Source organism: Leuciscus leuciscus (genome assembly GCF_965113295.1).
Source record: "Leuciscus leuciscus genome assembly, chromosome: 10".
NCBI lineage: Eukaryota > Metazoa > Chordata > Actinopteri > Cypriniformes > Leuciscidae > Leuciscus > Leuciscus leuciscus.
Genome location: NC_138734.1, coordinates 41,869,857 through 41,889,668, shown reverse-complemented (window position 1 = coordinate 41,889,668; position 19,812 = coordinate 41,869,857). Strand labels below are relative to the sequence as shown.

General features: G+C 37.3%; 3 protein-coding genes across 9 annotated transcripts in view; 1 reads left to right on the top strand and 2 right to left on the bottom strand.

Moving 5' to 3' along the window:
* kcnab1a (potassium voltage-gated channel subfamily A regulatory beta subunit 1a) overlaps positions 1–2,993 on the top strand; it is a 122,819-nt gene extending 119,826 nt beyond the window's left edge. For 6 of the 7 annotated variants that reach the window (XM_082181376.1, XM_082181371.1, XM_082181373.1 and 3 more), the window contains one exon: positions 261–2,993. In XM_082181376.1, coding sequence (XP_082037502.1) covers positions 261–350 — 90 coding nt within the window. In that variant the 3' untranslated portion in view covers positions 351–2,993. The remainder of the gene's footprint in view (positions 1–260) is intronic. The other variant, XM_082181372.1, reaches the window with a different exon arrangement.
* c18h3orf33 (c18h3orf33 homolog (H. sapiens)) overlaps positions 1–19,812 on the bottom strand; it is a 466,419-nt gene that overhangs the window by 174,425 nt on the left and 272,182 nt on the right. The window lies entirely within an intron of this gene.
* On the bottom strand, positions 3,123–6,549 carry ssr3 (signal sequence receptor, gamma). Its single transcript, XM_082181386.1, has 5 exons — positions 6,318–6,549; positions 5,739–5,865; positions 5,557–5,655; positions 3,484–3,615; positions 3,123–3,399 (listed from the first exon to the last, which is right to left on the bottom strand). Exons 1-5 carry the CDS (start codon positions 6,448–6,450, stop codon positions 3,333–3,335), a joined length of 558 nt encoding a protein of 185 aa, XP_082037512.1. The 5' UTR covers positions 6,451–6,549; the 3' UTR covers positions 3,123–3,332.

Sequence of the window (19,812 nt, the reverse complement as noted above, 5' to 3'; positions counted from 1 at the left end):
GAGTACATGTCTTTTATGGCTGTTCGAACACATGAGCGTTTACACTACGAAAGCAAAGTGTTTTCAACTACCTAAGGAAGTGATTGAAAGTGGACAAGCTCATAATGTTTTAGACCCCGTTTACTCCTGTATTTAGCGTCGTCCACCTGTGATCCGAGCGACCAAAACTCATCTGAATACCTGGTGTAAACAGCCCTATTGACTTTCTACACATCTATTAATTTCCAGAAGATTCCTAACTAATTCATTTGCACATTCAGGTACTTCCAAAGATGACATCCCATATAGTTTCAGACATTGATCATATACTTGGGAACAGGCCGTACAGTAAGAAGGACTTCCGGTCCTAGTGGCTCCGGACACACACTCATGGTGAAGGGAGGTGTGTGTGTGTGTGTGTAGCAGTGTTCGTGCCCTAGTGGTTCCTGCTCCAAATCTGTTTCCATCATCGGTCTGACCTCTCTCTCTGAAGCCTTAGAGTGCCGTCCTCCATAACCTGTACCTGCATCCCGTTTCTGCTGGTGTGCCTTTACACCCGAACACCACAGCGAGAATCCCACGACTGGTGTCCAGGTGTCACCTCGCAGGAGAGCTTCACACACTTCTGAACATCGTAAACACCCATGACCCATGCTTGGCCTCTGCTCTCAAAACCATCCGCCACTGGGACACCTGGAGGTATTAGCACACAGAGTGGAGGAACAGCGCATGTCGCCCTCTTGTGTTCGAACACAGCAACTGCACACCTGTTTCCCAGACTGCAGAGCTCTGACTCGGTGGAACTATGTGCACTCGCAAAGATTCGAGCTGTTTTGCCTGTATTGATATATTATGAGGGATATTTTAATAGAGAATATGTGTGTTTGCTTCATAATGTGAGCCATGGATAAATAACTCAATGCACACCTCGGACCTTGGAAATTACTTGAATGAGGGTAGCATATGTGATTATTGAACATGCAACTGTATTATAAACCGACCTCAATCCGCACTGCATAATATACAGTATTAAAGTTTATCTGACATGCATAGAGTATATTATACCAGCAGACTAATGCATTCATGGTAATGTTTGATTATTAATGAGTGACTTGATATTTCCTTTAGTAACAGTAAGGAAGAGTTTAGGAATTCAAGGGATGCCCTTGTGAGAAAGAAGTGTGCTTAAAGGGATACTCCACTTTTTTTTGGAAATAGGCTCATTTTACCACTCCCCCAGAGTTAAACAGTTGAGTTTGACCATTTTCGAATCCATTCAGCCGATCTCCGGGTCTGGGGGTCCCACCTTTAGCATAGCTTAGCATAATGAATTGAACCAGACAAGACCGTTAGCATCTCTCTCAAAAAAATGAACAAAGAGTTTCGATATTTTTCCTATTTAAAACTTGACTCTTGTCAAGTTCTACACGATGTAACTACAGAAGAGTCAAGTTTTAAATAGGAAAAATATTGAGAAAATTAAAATATTAAATATCCAAAAAAAAAGTGGAGTATCCCTTTAAATGTGCATTTTTTAGTGTACTTCAAATTTTAAAAGTAAAATACTGTACTTCTAATTTCAATTAAATGCCACTTTCAGTTTCTTAGCACTTAATTGGACTTTTTAAAAGGTTTTACTTGAAAGTATATTTTAAATCAGTGGGTTTTGATAATCTTTTGTCATGCTTTAAAGAAGTACACTTATTTTGATGTGTTGACTAACATACCAAAGCATATCTTACATACTTGCTTATAATTATTATTACATTTAAAGTTACTATATTTTAAATGTACTAAATTGCAGATTCATCATTAACAAATGTGTAATAATAATTAAATTCATGACACAAGTTTCAACAGATTTTTTTTTAAAGTATCTTTACGTTTACCATAAATGCTTATTAAATTCAGCTGTACACTTTAACTATATTTCAAAGACAATAATATAATAAAATATAATATAAAAGATGTTGTAATTACGTCCTACTTACGTGGGTCAAAATATACTCTAAAGTTCAGCTATATGCATTTATTTAATACATTTTCATTGAATTAAAATGCAAATAACTAATATATAAATATATTCTTTTAAAGTATATTATTTCCATGATAAGTACTCTTTTTAAAAGTATGCCTTTTCTTTTTCACAAGGGTTATTAGTTCACCCAAAAAGGCAAATCCTGTCATAATTTACTTACTCTCATTTTGGTCCAAACCTGAATGACTTTATTCCTGTTGTTGGACCCCATTGACTTTCATTGTATGGAAATAAATAAAAAAAAGTGAATGTTTAAAATATATACATATATAGGTTTGAATCATCATAAGGGTCTGTGAATAATGACTGGAGCTCCTGATCTGCATGTCAGCATTAAGATATAACGGAGGTGAATTTGATTGACAGTTTGCGGGTGCCTCATGTGTGACTTTATAGCTCTTGCTTGCCCTACTTGAAAGCCATACTTTATCATGCCCTAGATATTTGAAAGACTGACGAGCTGCTTAACCCTGTAGTGTTTAACTTCTCAGAGCTTTTAGATTCATTTGAAACCTGGTGGATGTTGGCTTGAGAAAACAAGATGGCTCTGTACAGAAAACCATCAAAAACAGTGTTGAAAGCAACACAGTGTATGTGTGTATATAGTGTTACCTTTAGTCTCCCTGCGGAGTGCCTTGATTCTCACCTGCATGAACATTAGGGCTTGCCCATTCTCCCATGGGTCCACGAGTGGAATACTGTGAGCTTTTCTCAATTGTAAATGAAGTCTTTTACAAAAACAAAGAAATCACACCATGCGGTGGCTGTTGTTTTCTAGAGTTTGTATAACACTGAGATGAGTTGTTGGATACACAGGCTGTCCTGAATCTCTGCATCAGGGTCTTTTCTCATATCATGCATCTCTCCCTGTATGGCAGAAGTGACTTCTGTAAATATAAATATGTAAACAGTTGATAGAGGTAGAATATATGCTTGAAAATAAAAACACATAAGGCCAGTAAACCCATGTGTGTGCTTGCTTATTATAGGTGGAATTTCCATCAGAAATAACAATATAGTGATGTACAGTATATCCTTATTGTGGAATATTTCTGTCATATTGCACTCCCGTATTCCTTATAAGAAAATATGACAAGATACATCATGAGTAAACAGTCTTTTATTGGTACAAAACAAAAACAAAAGTCCACCATACAGGCCTTAACTGATCATGAATTTCATGAAGCTTTAACATATGAAATGATAAACGCCCTCCTGAATGATAACAAACCTCCTTTAACACGTCGCCACACCTCCCTCCCCATCCCAATCCCATAATCCTCTCATTTTGTGTGTTCCTCGATCTTGTCCTGTTTTATTTGGAGCCAGTGGACAGCAGGGCGATCAGTCCTGAAGAAGCACTGATGGACAGGATGTAGTTCCTGTGACAAACACATCAGGTAAACGTTTTAGACTTCTGAACCAATCAGTCGGCTTCAAAAGAGTAAACACTAAAGTAAACTTACACTGTTGGATTGAAGTTCTTCAGCAGGAAGAAAGAGGCGATGATGACGAGCATGAGGAAGAGTGTGTTGTTGTAAAAGATGGAGAAAGTTGTGGCCTCGTAATCGGCGACCTCATTCTTCTTCCAAAGGATCCTGCGGCAAAGACTCCGTGTTAGGAACAAAGTATGATCAAACAGAAGACATATTTAAGAGCAGATCAACAGGATACATCTAAAGTGGTTCATTTCAGTCTTCAATAATAGCCAGTGTTGTTAAAGCAACACCAAAGCACTTTGCCTCTTCGGTCCCCCTACAGGTTGGAAGTGGAATTGTCCATTACCGCTGTCGTAAATAATTTAGCTTACCGTTACACGCACGCTATTTGTTTATCCAGCCCCGGCTTTGGAAATAACGATGTCCACAGACAAGGTAGAGTGTGTTGCATGATTTTATGAAAGTATGATGTATTGTGACATCAGAAACGGCTTTTTTTAAATATAGGCTCCACCTATCGGCTATAGTATCGCTTGCCGTAAAGCAAGTCAAATTTGTAGTTTCTTAAGTCTCATTCGAACTACAGATCCGCTACCCGATCTGGCAAACTTGCACAGTGTGGTTATAGCCGATAGAGGGTCGCAAAGCGAATGCAGAAGTGCCGTTCACCCTGTTACGAGTTGATGAACCACAGGAAACATTATTTTAAGGTACAAAAGAATCTTTGGTGTTGCTTTAATGGTTACTAAATCGAACACTAGAGCTGCACGATTAAGCGCTAAAAAGATCACGATCTTGATTCAAACATCAACGATTCGCCTGTGTCTATTAAACCTTTGACAAATTCACACCGGAACATTTAAAGGGATAGTTCACTTTAAAATGAAAATTCTGTCATCATATACTCACCCTCAAGTTGTAAGTATTACAACAATTACCAATTAATTAGTAATTACCAATCACTCAAGTATTTTTTTTTCCTAATAAGTTTAGCGACCCGTGCCACTCTTTGTATTTTTCGTTTTGTTAGCAAGAGTAGTTTATTTAGGGCGTCTTTGACGCTGAAGATCTTTTGTTTTTGTCCTTGCTGAATGTTAATTTAGTCAGACTATATATTGTTTTGGTTTTTCTAGTAAGATTGGTTTTGGTTTTACTTATTTCTTTGATTTGGCACGGTCTAGTTCTTTTCTCTTTACCTTTTTCTTTTGTGAACCTTTTCTTTGGTTTGTATAAGTTGTTTATGTAATCAATTACTTTGAGGTGTCCTTTTCATATTGATTCTCATTGTAATAAATGCATCACTTTACTTGCACTAGATTGGTTTGTGTGCGAGATGTTTTCCAGTGCACGTTCAGTATTTTAATGTTGCACGCCTTATTCCCTCTAGACTAAAAGGGTTTGTAACAGGAAGTCAATGGGACCAGTTAACGGTTTGGTTACTGGCATTCTTCAAAATATTTTCCTTTGTGTTCAGCAGAAGAAAGAAATTCATACAGGTTTGACAACTTGAGGGTGAGTATATGATGACAGAATTTTCATTTTATAATGAACTATCCCTTTAAATGTGTGTTTGCGGCGCCGCTGAGCCAAAGAGAGCGGCTCTCATTCATGTATAGGACTGTTAAAAATGTCTCATTGAATCGTTCACTCGAGTTTCGTTCAATAACACTGATTCATCCAGTAATGAAACAAGTTAGTCATTGAATTATTCATTCAATCCGATTTTTACAAATAATTCATTCACATTAATTAACAATTATGTCAGAACCTCTAATAAATTACATATTATTATGTTTAGTTGTCTGTTCAGAGTCATTTTAAACATAACAAAAAAGTAGTATTTGTTTTTGGTAACATAAATTAGAAATGTTGCCTTGGCAGTTAACTGAAATAATTTAAGCACTAAAATTACAATAAAACTAAATTAAAGCTATATAGAAATATATAAAAACATAACAAAAGCACAATAAAACTACTAAATCAGATACAAATTCACATTTTTTTTTTTTTAAGTATATAGTGTAATACATACATAATACTAAAATAACACTGATAAAAGCAGACAAGCCGATTATAATGTGTCATAATTAAGATGAATACCTCTCGTCCTTCTCTTTGCGGGACATTTTGCGGTTGTCGGCCTCAGAGAGCTTGCGAGTCACTTCTTTAGACACGGCGTCTTCACGCTTCTGAGCAACCCTGGAAGTATAGCAGTTAATCAATTCAGTCTAATTAACTAATTAAGCTTACAAAACCCAAAAGAGAGAGATGGGCATTCTTACTTGTGCTTGAGGACGAATTTGACATTCTTGTAAGCAAAGGCCACCAGGTAAGTGCTGACCAGAGTCATGACTGCATACAGCACTGCAGACTGGACCAGATCCATGTGCCAGATCCTCCAGAACAGCCCTGGACAACACCACACATGGGCAGGAATCATGTATAAATCACAATAACATTGATCATCAATCATCAGAGGACCTTTAGCCTCGGGAAAGAACGCAGAAAAAGTATAACAAACGCTTTATGTGTGAATCTATAGCACACTCATTAGAATAGAATAGAGTCTAGGTAAGCAGTTCAATGTTTAGACTCAACCATTACACTTACATTTAATCATTTAGCAGATGCTTTTATCCAAACAAATGAGGAGAATAATAGAAGCAGTGAAACTAACAATAGGACAACAATATGGAAGTGCTATGGACCCTTCCCAGTTTAGTCTTTTTAGATAGATAGATAGATAGATAGATAGATAGATAGATAGATAGATAGATAGATAGATAGATAGAGGAGAAGAGAACTAAGCAAGTAAAGTAAGTCTGGGTCTCGTCTTCAGGAGGGACAGATGAGGAACTTACAGATGGGGATTGCGGACACGATTAGCGCATTGCCGTAGAATAGCGCTGTGGATTTGGCCGACAGGTTCCTGCTGAAGTCCTGCAGGAGAAGGTCCTCCTCTGACTGCTGTTTGCTGGCGCTTTTAGGAGCCATGTCTCCGGTCTGTCCACTGCTCGGATCCTAGGCTTGGTTGAAAAGAGACAGACACGTATGTGATCGGAATGGATGAAGCGCTTACGCCGCGTCAGCACAAACAGTGACGTAGAAATAGTGCGCGCAGAACTCAAAGAGACTCGCGCTGGCTGAGACGCTGCCTGCTAGTGTCCGGGAGGCTCTCGCGCATTTAAAGGGACAGTTCGTGAAAAGCAAATTATTTCTTTTTTATATTAATATAATATTAAATGCTTGAAGGAAAAAAAAGAAAGAAAAAAACATTTATTGGTATTGGCATAACATAGGCCTAATACAACAATACTCCAGAGTCCTTCATCAGTCTTTCAGTCCAGATTAAGTTCCTTCAGTCTAAGAAATTTAAAGATTATTTATTAAATATTAATGTCATTATTTACCAAGTGTGCCGCACAAGTCCTGAAAAGTGAAGCCAAAACGTTTCGATGGCCGATTCGCCCACAGGTAACTGGATGCAGTTTAGATTATAAACTCGCTCTCTCCGTGTAATCGATTGGAACTTGAGACAAACTAAACAATCAAATTATTTACACTTCAAATATTTTTTCCCGAAGATGGTTTCTGTCATTTTAGGTAGTTATCACGCTTATGTTCGTTTTTTAAATAAGTTTGGTTTTGTGATTGTGACGTCATGATTGACAGCTGTGACTGACAGCTTCTTTGAGCGAAGTAGTCACTGAGGCACCAACGGACTTTTTTTCGGAAGGAGATTGGAGCTTTAACTTTAATTTCCACATTTCCATAACTGTTTATTTCACACCTAACTTACATAATGAGTTGTTCTGAAACTGTACTAACCAACTCGGGCCCGAGTCTGCACGTCAGCATCATATTGGGACATTGGTGGCTTTTCTACAATGGAAGAGAGCAAAGGTGCGTCGACTGTCATGTTGTTTCAAAAATGTATACTGTTATTATTATTATTTTTGTTATATGCATATCAAAATATGCATTTTTTGCATATATTATGCAATATATATATATATATATATATATATATATATATATATATATATATATATATATATATATCCCCACACACAACAAAAAAAACCCACCATGAGTATATTGTAATTATATGATATTATGATTTTTGAAATGTTGAAGATGTCTGCAGAAAAGGGGAATCATATCTGATTTATTTAAATCCTAGACGTTTGTTTTATAAAAATATTCATTACCAAATATTACCACTAGATGGAGACAAATAGCATATTAAAATGTATGGAAAAGTTAAAGAAAGTTTGACTATAACTGTGGTTAATGCTATGTACTTCCTTTGCTATCTATCTATCTATCTATCTATCTATCTATCTATCTATCTATCTATCTATCTATCTATCTATCTATCTATCTATCTATCTATCTATCTTATTCATTTCATTTTTGGTGTGAAAGGGCCTTTACATTTGCAAGAAATAGGACTTTTTTTAATCTATTATTATTAAAAAACAAACAAGCAAGCCCAGCCCAGGTGAGGAAAAGTAACACAAAAGTAACGTAACATATTACTTTCCATAAAGATAATGCAATTCGTTTTTGGGGGAGTAACATAATATTGTAAAAGTAACTTTCCCCAACCATCATAAAGAAGAGCAGATTGCTGACATTATAACTCTCTGAAGTGCAGTTTGGGACAGAACAAAGAACAAAGGATCTGGTGAAATTACACTTTTCTACCACCACTCCACTTTTGATAACTACTCGTTACCTCATTTACCCTTGTTTCTGACAACTTTGAGCTCGGGGTAGAAAGGCAATGATAGATGATAAGACATTTACTGTGGTCATACCGGAGAGAAAGAAATGAGAGTGAAAGAGAATAGAGAACTATCTGGAAGTCATTGCACAATGGTTGCATATGATAAAGGAAAGCAGAAAGCACTAGAGCAAAGTTCAGGTAAACGCGTCCTGGGTTTCCCCGGTCAATAAAGGGCAGTTATGGCATGGGTGTAGTGTTGACCTCAGCGTTTGTTTCTTTATTTAACATCAGAATGACTGACAGCCCAGTCATGGCAGCTGGTTTGATCACATTTGCACCTCTTTCTGGAAAATGGGTGGATCCGTTCAACGGCAGCCAGAAATGCATGTGACGGTGAATTTGATCTGAAAGCACACAACTTTACGAGCTTGCATAATTTGATGACAGTGATGATAGTGTTGTGTATTTTATCTTGCTTGTTGTTCCTCTTGCCCTTTTTAGATCTGGGGCGTGTATTTAAAACTCGTTGCAGGATTTTTAAAAGCTAGAGCCAAATGTTTAAAAAAACAAACAAAAAAACATGACTGTCAAGTCAAGTCACCTTTATTTATATAGAGCTTTATACAATACAGATTGCTCCAGAGCAGCTGTACAGGAATAAACAGTGCAATAATAATGATTCAGTGGTGCAAACAGAGTTCAATCTGCTGTAAACCAGCTCTAAAAAGACGATAAACAGTCATTATTCTGGGGAAATCTGTTGATTTAGTTCAGTTCAATAACTGTGTAAAGATCATCAATATGAAATGAGTTCAATTCATCAATAACAAAAGCTCATCATCAGCTCAGGTCAGTTCTCATCCAATAGTGTCAGTACAGTCAAATCAACAATATTGCTGAATATACGTGTAGTAACACTAAAGGAAGATATTTTGAAGAATGATTTAGTTTTGAGGTAAATAAATACTATGATAAAATAAATACTATGGAAGTCAATGGCTGAAACATTCTTCATAATATCTTAGCAGCTGCAGAACAAAGACATTTTTACAGGTTTGGAAGAACTTGAGGGTGAGTACATTTTCATTTTTGGGTGAACTATCCCTTTAACACATTTTAATTTATTTTCTAGGGCTGGGAGAAAAAAATCGATTCACTATCGCGATTATTTTTTTTTTTTTAATTAACGATTTTAAAATCGATTTATTTATTTATTTATTTATTTATTCCAGAATCGATATTAATTCAAATTCAATTTCTTTATTTTTGTCCTTGCTTGTAGATGAGGTTGACAGAAGTTAGAGTGTTGAGTGACGTATTGTCCCACGTGTACGCGTGGCAGAGACGTGAGACTGAACGCACTGAAAGCCCTCGCGCTACTCATATACAGAGAGAGAGATAAGACAGTAGAGCTGCACGATTCATCTCTAAAAGACTGTGATCTCGATTCAAACACCCACGCGATCTTTCAATTCGTCTGTCTATTAAACTTTGACAAAATCATATCGCAACATTCAGATCTGTGTTGGCGCTGACCCGGAGAGAGTCGTCATGAAACGCTTCACAAACAATCTTTTCAACCTCATAGTATCATTATTTCTGTGATGCAATAGTTAAAATGATCATAGAAGTACTTGGATAAAAGTTTAAAGTTCAAATGAACACTGTCTACGATAGCGATCAAAATCAGCTTTTGATAGAAACTTGGTGCTTAAAATACCGCATTTATCGATGACATTGTTTCGCCAGTAAGTGGCGACAAGTGACTGTTAAAAAATGTCTTTGTTATTGAATCATTTATTCAAGAAGAATGTAGTATTGTATGATGCTTCTGAAATAAAAGTCCGAAAGATGTGATTTGTTTTAGTAAATATGACTCATCTCATACATCATGTAGCCTACAGTCTGTAGCCTATAAGTGAATGATTGAACTTTTCCCGATGGTCTAGTGTTAAAAAAATCGCAAGATAGTATCGAATCTGGAGATAGGTGTATCGTCCAGCCCTATTCTTTTCTATAGATGAAATATGACATGTAAGGACTTTAGGATCCCTCCTTGCCAAACATGTGTTTATTATTCTCTGAGATTCGATATCTGAGAATAGTGCTGTTCTGTGTCTGTTTGCCTATATATGATAAAGCTATTGGTTTCGAAGTGAGGTAATCGGTTTCCTCAATTTAAATCAGTTTGTGTGTGTTTTACAATACATTATTAAACAAGATTGTTTAATAAGTTGCTAAGGTGTTGTGAGTGATTGCAGTTGAGCTGTTTTATCAAGGTGGTTCGCCTGTTTTATCATCAAATCGCCTGTAATAAAGCACACCTATCCTCAAGACACGACACATAGGCTATCATGCGTGTCCGTTGCACAAACAGTGTGAGTTACCAAGTTTAATATTTAGCTGAGTTTACTTAGTGGGGTTTGTCTCAATATGAACATTAGTAACGGATGTTTGCCTTAAAAAACACTACTACTTAGAAGCAATTATTAGGAATGATGTTAGCCAATGTGTTGCTTAATAAGTGTGTCCTGTAATGGAAATCTATACTAAATAAGAGTGTGAAAAGGCTTTTTTGTTTGTAACAGGGGTCATAATGCTGTTCAAAAGCACAGAGCACATGTTTAGCCTGAGGCCAAAGGCTCGAGGGTCACAGCGACCTGCCAAGGCCGTTCGCAAGAGCAAACAACCAGAAGAGAGGGAAAGAAAAACTCAAGACGTTGACATTTTGGCAAGAGAGGAAAGCTCATTCGCCCATCTGCATCTGAAAGGTCACTGCGTTTTGTGTAGCGTCAACCCTGCGTGTGAAGAACACGGGAGATGGGAAAACAAACTTGGTGTGAACACTCAAAAAGCAAAAACAACACAGCAGGAACTCCAACAAAAGCGGAGGTGGAGGGTTGAATAATGATAATAAAAAAAAACTCTTTGACTTTAAAATCAACCTTTTCATCTAAGAATAGACTGAAAAAGAGACAGAATGAGGAGGAAATGATGGCGGCTGAGTTAGCCTGACATTCTGGCCTTCAAAGTCCGTGTGCCCAGAATGACTTCACCGTTTGTGCATCTTTGAAGACACAAGAGGAAAGAAGAACACATGGTTTTGCGAGAGCTGTGATTATGCGGTCAATACGCTGAACAAACACATATTGTGCAAAACAGATGCATTTCTCATACAGATTTCTTGTGACTTCATATGGCAAGAGAGGTAAATATAGTGCTGCGTATGACATAAATCACAGCCAAGTTTATAGCGAGTTGTTCATTTGAGTCTTCCTGATTAAGGGTTTAGTTACATCCAAACTACTCCAATATGAACACAGATACGTATGAAAGAGAGAGAAAAGAAACGAGAGAACTGTGTGTAAATGCAAACGAGTAACTCTGAACATAAAGATAGATTTCTATTTCTTTAATTAGCACAATTACAACTCACAGGAAGATTAATTGAATACTTAATCAAAATATTGAAAAATATGTTATGAGTATCTTTAAATTAAATAAATTAGACAAATATCTAAAAGTTATTAAATCAAGAAGCATTTACTAGATACTAGATAAGTAAAATGACAAGAAATTATATGTTTTGCTGGGGGAAAAAAACTAAATTAAGTGAGTTTTTGCTTAAAACAAGCAAAATTATCTACCAATTGTTTTAATTTTGCCCACTCAGTTTATAAGAATATCTTCTGTCATTTTACTGATCTAAATGCTTCTGGATTTAAGCATTTTTAGATATTTGGACTGGAAGCAAGACAAAAATACTAAATAAGAAAAACATTTTTGCAGTGTATCTTTTTCCCTATTTTGGAAAGTCATGGAAACTCCCATCAAATGGAAATGCAAAAATTATATTTTTTACCCAACTATGACGACTTCTGCTTCTGAGAACCCCGGGAATGTGAGAAGAGTCTTCTTTGTGTTTAGAACACGTTATATTTGGTTTTAATAATATTCCCTCAAATAAAAGGAAAGAGTAGGCTACTATATTATACATTTAATTTAAATTTTTGCTAAATTCCATATACATAAATGTAAGTTCAATAAAACCCTACCTTTGTTTTTTGGGTCTTGAAAAAGAAATGCAATTATATATCAAGACTATCTTTCATTCCCACAATAAGAAAGCAATTAAAACTATTTCTGTTTGTGAATCCTTTAATATTTTTATATAATGTTTAGCCTCCACCCCCTGGCTGGCTGTTTTTTGTTTATTTTTGTTTATCCGATTTGTATATATTGCAATTCTGACTGTACATTGACTATGTTTGTTTGAAGTGCAATATAAAAATAAAATAAAAATGTGAGAAGAGTCCTTAGGATTTTTTCATTGGCTTTTGGATCATTGCCGAAAATAAATAACAAAAGCTTATGATTCTTACATGTTGGGTTATAATCATAATAATCTTCACAAATGAACACAACTTGTATGAATTTTGAAGCGTAAATACAATCAGCAAAAGGCAAAAGCTAAACATAGGCTGTCACATGACTTCGACGTCACCATCACTAAACTTCCGACAACTCTTTCCAGTTTGTCGATCTCCTCGTTCTGTCTACTTCTCTTTAATGTAGTGCTGTGTTTAATTATAATTTTGTCATTACGTAGAAAAGCTTTTGTATGTCCAGATGTGATATATTTATAATAATTCACTCGGACAGCGTTCAAAATTCCCTCTTCCACATTTGAAAGATTTGATTTACTGGTTCGAGCAAGCTAAAGATGAATCAACACCACGGATTGTAATGAAGCGCCACTCCCTCTCGATTGCTGACTGTTAAGTACACTCCATGAATACAGCTTGGCATGTGCATAATGAATGAGATGAATGAGAGTTCTGTTCATTATCTGCTGCATTGAGGGGAAAGACCTTCAGTTTGAGAGATGTTTTGATGTGCTTTGAACTGTATCAATGTGTTTCATACTTGCATTGACCTCGCTCATGCTCTCAAGGTTCTCCTCCCAAACTTCATTATGAACTTGCACTCGCAGATCCTCCCTGACCTTCTGAACTCCGGAGTGGTTGGTATTTACTTCATTCGAAATGAACTTGGAAACCACCCTGTGATTACACAGTTAAATCTGACCAGTAATAAGAGAATAATGTTTGAAGAGGATCAGAATCATACATTTTCCAAATACCTAATTAGATCTAATTACAAATGAGCAACTTCACATATTTTTTATTATGCGATAAAAATGAATTACAATAAGATTCAAAACAAGGTTTTCATACAGTATACAGTCCTATTTTTTTTTAAACTAAAATGTATGTCTTTCTTTGACCTGCATTTTTCACATAAAGTGGAATTTTCATCCAAATTTCCAGAAATGCCTCAAATACGGTGTCAATTATTCATGTATAATGAATTATTTCATATTTAGTTTGCCATTTTCAAATAATTCCTTATTGATTGCATTAATACACCTACATATGTGGATAATTATCTCTACATGGGATTAAACAGGCAATGTTCAATTTTGGTGTAGCTACTATCACCATACATATTTTATATTTAGTCCAAAATCTTCTGTCTTGGTCGCATCTGACCACAGAATCACTCCCATATTTAAAGTGGGTCACTAATGGCGTGTTTTGTGCCATCTAGGCCGGTGTTACGCTGGTCCGGTGGTAATATGAGAAAAGAGATCAGCTATTATAAGATGATCTCATTAGATGTAAGTATTTTAATGTGGATACAGGTTTAAAAAAATGTAAATGCCAGACAGTTTTGAATCGGGCAGCAGTTTCCATTAGTTGTTTCTAATTCAGTGTTTGTGTGCATATGTGAGATTAGGGAATAGGAAGTGAGAAGTGCATGCGTGGGACGTGGGTGTGTTTTCATAAATGCATGTATGGCAGAGAGGAAACCTGGGAGCCAGATAATGTGGGATGTGGAAAGAGGAGGGGTGAAGGACCTCTTGTGGAACCCAGTCCTCAAAAGCATAACATGTTAGATGAAAAAGAGACGCACATCAACTCTTCAGTGCACATTAGCCTGAGCGATATAACGCCTGACCTTTTCCTTGATCTTTTCCAAACCAATTTTTTATTTGAGACAAATTTGCAGAATGATGATATTCCAGAAGCATGATTAAAAATGTTTTTTACTTGAGTTTGGCTCTTGCACCTTTGAGAAACTTTTGAGGCGAAACACCACGCCCAGGTACATCTGCACGCCAGATGGCTCGTGTCTGTTAGGCAAGGCATAAGCAGCTGCATATCGTACACTTTCTTTACGTGCCAGTAGCTGGAGCATCTTTATCCTGTTAACGCTTTCTTGGAATTGCGTTCCCTTTCATCCCCCAACAGGTTTCCTGCGCATTAATATCGGTTGCTCAAGACACTAGAGGCATGAAATACTGCACTCTACAAAATGCTGGGTTGTTTCAACCCACGTTTGGGTCAAATATGGACAAACCCAACCGTTGGGTTAAAAAATGTAATAAAAAAATTTAAACAATAGTTGAGTTTGTCCATATTTGACCCAAACGTGGGTTGAAACAACCCAGCATTTTTTAGAGTGAAGCAATGCATTTCCGAATCCAACCAAAATAGTAACTTCATCAGGATTTATAACCAGCTATTAATGTTTCCCGGTTGTGGTTAGATGGGTTAGAGCAGGATATGAAACATTTAGAAAGCTCACATTATTGATTGTTTTTTCCCCGCTCACATGTGACCCAGAGTCACCAATAGATGGCAGGGTTGTTGTCTCCATTTGGTGTCCTGGAACATGTTGACCTCGCTTGCTGATCATGCTTTGTGTGATGCAATCCTTCAGGACTTGAGAGGTGTGTGTGTGTTGTCAGATGTGCTGTGTTATTAAATTACTCCTCTCCTGACCTGACAGCTGCTCTAATTAGTTCTGTATATAAAGCCATGTGATGGAGACTAACCGTTTCATAAGAGGTCACAGGATGCATCAGGCACTGATTATGTTGGATTCATCTTGTGATCATTACATTTTATTCTGTTAAATCACAACATGGCTCAAAGTGTGGCAGTTCTTAATTCCTAGTCCTAAAGAAACAAAAATACATATTCCCAAATCGAACGAAGCTTGCGGTCAGTGTGTGCCATTATGAAAAGGAAGCAACCAGAAAACTTTGCTATGGCGACAAATCATTTTTGCTCAGATCACAAGCATGTTGTCCATCTGGGGTTTATTCAGTTTCCTTTATACCCTGTATTTAATGAATCCATTTCCTTTCCAGGAAATACAGGAATATAGTTTCTTTGCTCCGTCCCAAAAATTTGTTTAAAACAAGGCAACGTTGTTCTCCTACTTAACATCTTTTGGTGTATCTGCTGTGCCCATTATTTATTTGTTGTTAGCCGGTTTTCAGGCTTCCAGAGAGAGCTTGTTATAGATCTGAAGAGCTCAGTGTCAAGGGGGATATAAAGAGTCAGAAAGAAATGCCTCAGATACCTAAAACGGGAGACATTCAGTCCCTGAATAGCACTGCATCTGTCAATTTCATTTCAGGGAAGGCCGGACAGGTAAACGCGACCTCATCTCCAGGGACGACAGGACAATGTCTGGACGAGAATGTTATTTCAGGGATTTTCTCAGTTAGATTTTAAGTGAAGTTGGCCTTGACGGTGCCCTCAAACCAAAGCACATAAGCAGACCCTGTATATGTGCTTATTGACCGAGCTACTCATAGTGGTGTAAGAGAAACATTCCTTGTGGATGACGGGAAAAGCAATCTACGTACTTCAACCCCTGTCACAGGAGACTAGTCATGAACAGAAAGTAACATAGGGCCCCCTTATTCACCCGGGGGACAGAAAGGAAACTTAAGCCCCCTATAGCCTCACTGCGTTACAGAGAAAGGAAAACAGCACACTCATGTTCATATCAATGTACTCATTGAGTGTCTGTAAACTTGAACAGTTTATGAAGGCGCATATGGAGAAGTGAAAGTCAAGGTGTCGTGGCATTTCCCCAAACAAACACTGACGCCACCCATATGGTGACTGGTCATTAAACCATCTAATACATCACGTCTAGACCTAAATGTGTGTGTGTTTTCCTCTCTGAAAGTTTCTATGGACATTTACTCACACCTCTGGTTAGATAGCAGAAGGTTTGTCATCAATAGCATGGGTTAATGTGTCATCAGGCGTTTGTTCAGATGCTTGTTCCTTAATGGTTCATTCCAGTGGCGTTATTGTCAACTGTTATAAAACTGAGCTGCTGATATTGAAACCAATGAAAGTTATGGTTATCTGAAGAATTCGAAGAAGCATCAAGAGAATGCAAAGTACGGTTTCATGCTCCTAATTGATTTAGCCACTTTTACACTTCTCTCTGCTGTCTTTTCAGAGACATCTGTGGCATTTGTGAGATGACAACCTGCTGGGCGGGTTTTCACAGGGGTCATTAAAATTCCTGTTCTTTTCCTCTGCTACTTAAAGCTACACGTTGGCTCATGTCCATCTCCCGTCTTTGGTGCTAACGCAAAATGTGCCCTTTTGCACTGATCTCTGAGACTTATGCTCTTTCCCTTACTAAAATATAGATAAGAATGTTAGTAGCAGAATCCGTTCTTAGATCAGGGGCGTAACAGAAACCTTCAGCCAGATGAAAAAGAGGAGGTAAAAGCCCTGAAGGGAAGGGGAGCTTCATTCAAGGGAGAAACAGATACATGACTTTGGCTCTGAAGATGTTTCAGGCGACCTTTAGCCTCAATTTTCCTGCATCCCTGGTGGCCCCTACAAGAGCCTGGCAGATCAAACCCAGGGCTTTGATCAGCACATTGTGAGTGCACACTGGGTGACCTGGTCATGTGCATATGAGAGAAGAGGGCAGAGAGAGGGAGGGAGAGAGAGCAGAAACTCAAGAACAGGGTATTGTTCCCTCCTTCCTGTCCTCTCCGGGATAAATCACTGCGGAAGCTTTTTTTGTTTTGTTTTGGTCAGCTCTGCCACCGCCACCTGCCTTTCAATCTCCACCTCTTTTCATAAACCCCCCACTGAAATCCCAGGCCTGAAGAAAATCCCTCTGTAGAGAAACCTCAAGCCGTCATTCACACACATGCCTTCAACAAGGACAAGGTCACGAGGTCGAAGTCTCAGACATCCTTCAAGCAGACATTGGCAGGTTGTTTATGAAGTTTAAGAAGGGAAACGCTCAGTAAAAAATACATCCAAATGGCGGAGAAGGCAAGAATAATGTTCATTTTAAACTTATTTCGTTCAATTCCCCCCAAAATGCTTCAAAATTTGGGTTACACTTTATTTTAAGCTGTCATTGTCACAGTGTAATTATATATTTAAGCACTGAGTAATGTTAAGCAACTACATGTACTTACTATAGGGTTTCGGGTAGGATTAGGGTTTGGTTTAGGCTTAGTTGCGTGTAATTATGCATAATTTATAGTTATTACTACATTTAACATGTGTAACAAGGACACAGTAAAATAGTGCTACCGGTTGGGTTTAGGGTTAGTACCTAGTTATTATTACCCAGTTATTCTAATAACTATAAGTACATATAACTATAATACAACTATACAACTATAGTAAGTCTGTACATGGGGAACAGGACTGTAAAATAAAGTAATACCACTTTATTTTAAGGTGACATAGTTACAAGTTATATGCACTTTCTATAGCAATAACTGTAAATTATGCTAATTACAAGTAACTAACCCTAAACCAAACTCTAACCTTAACCCTAAAGTAAGAACATGTAGTAATTGATTATTGCAAAGCACAGTAACACTTTATTTTACAGTGTCTTTGTTACAATAAAGTTAGTTATAGTTATATAGTAAGCTATAAATAATGCAACTAACCTAACCTTAACCCTATAGTAAGTACATGTAGTTGATTATTATTACTCAGTACTTAAATGTATAATAACACTGTAACATGGACACCTTAAAATAAAGCGTAACCCTCGTGTCTTTTGCAGCGTTTTAAAAACACAGATGCCTGGCATGATCCCCTGGGGCTGTTCACACAGAACGGGTTTTGTGTTTAAAAATGTTCACATTCACAGTGAAAAACACAGAAATGCAGTGCCGTGGAAGGCAAAACCGCGTTCAGTGTGAATGGTTTATTACATTAGTTTGCTACAACAGTAGTTTATTTCTTTTTCAAAATGCACCGGCCACTTATTGAGAGATAATGCTTTTATTTTTTGTGTTTACAGTGTCAAGGATGACCTACATTCAGTGGCACATAAAGTAGATTCTAGCTCCAAATTAATAAGCACCAGTCCCCTTTTAATCCGTAGTAATTATGTATTATCAGCCAAGTCAACCATTCCCTGATGGAACACACTGTGATGGAATGTGGTGTAATCATGCTTTTAAAATGTATTGTTCTCGTCATTATATTTTTGTGTTGCACGGTAATCGTTTTGGAGTTGTTGACTTATTTATGTCAGGTTAGCAGATTTTAAAAGCCAAAAGGGCGAATGATGATTGTTAAGAGTGTAAAGAACAGATCAGTTCTCAGGGGCAGAGCCATGGGAACACACAGACGTCACTCCGTTTCCCTGTAGATTCCTCTGTGAGGGAGGGCTCGTACCGACATGTCTATACACAAGATACAGAACGTGTTTTGGGCGAGGTACACTGTGAACTTGGTCACAGAGGCGTAGCCATGCAATTGCACATTTTTACATTTTTCAAAGGCATGTATAATTTTGCAATGAAGAGAATATTTATTTGGAATGACGGCATCCTTCTGTGGTCAAGTGCGGATATACTGTCCTAAATTGTGGGGGGTGCTTGTTTCAGAATTCATTTGCTGTTTGTCTTGTCTGAGGGAGGGTGTAAAGTAGCATGTCATTAGCTGTGAAAACAGGTTGTGTCTTTATGCAGTGAATAACCTTTCACCTCATTTCAGTGACAAATCACAGTACAATGATCTGGCAGGAGTTTCCAACTGGTGGGTCACACAACCCAGTACAATATTTGGTTATATTTATCGGTGACACTTTATTTTACAGTACGTGTACTTACAGTGTAGTTACCCAAGAAAGTACTGGTTTTATTATAATGTAACTACATGTGTTAAGGTTAGGTTTAGGGGTAGGTTCAGGGTTAGTACCTAGTTATAACCCAGCTATTGGGGATAGTTCACTCAAAAAATTATTTTATCATCATTTACTCGCCCTCAAGTTGTTCCAAACCTGTATGAGTTTCTTCTGTTGAACAGTTGAATGTTGGTAACCAGACTGTTGACGGTAGCCATTGACTTCCATAGTAGGAAATAATATATACTAACATCAACTCCCTGGTTACCAACATTCTTTAAAATATCTTAAAAGAATAAAAAGAAACTCATACAGGTTTGGAACAACAAGAGGGTGAGTAAATCACACAAAAAAAAAAAAAAATCCTTTATGGGTGAACTATCCCTTTAAAACTCCTCTTCAGAAACCCACTTTTGTTTGATAGGCTATTTGAGGTTTAGACGCTTGATTGTTCACATTTCTCTATAAAAATGTTTGATAAGAGTTTTATTATGCGATAAAAAATACTGGCATATGCCATATATACAGTAAACACAACACCTGACGAATTCTGGCGTAAGCAAACTAGCAGGGTGAGTAAAAAAAAACACACACACACACACACGAACGCATCGGGCAACTTCCTG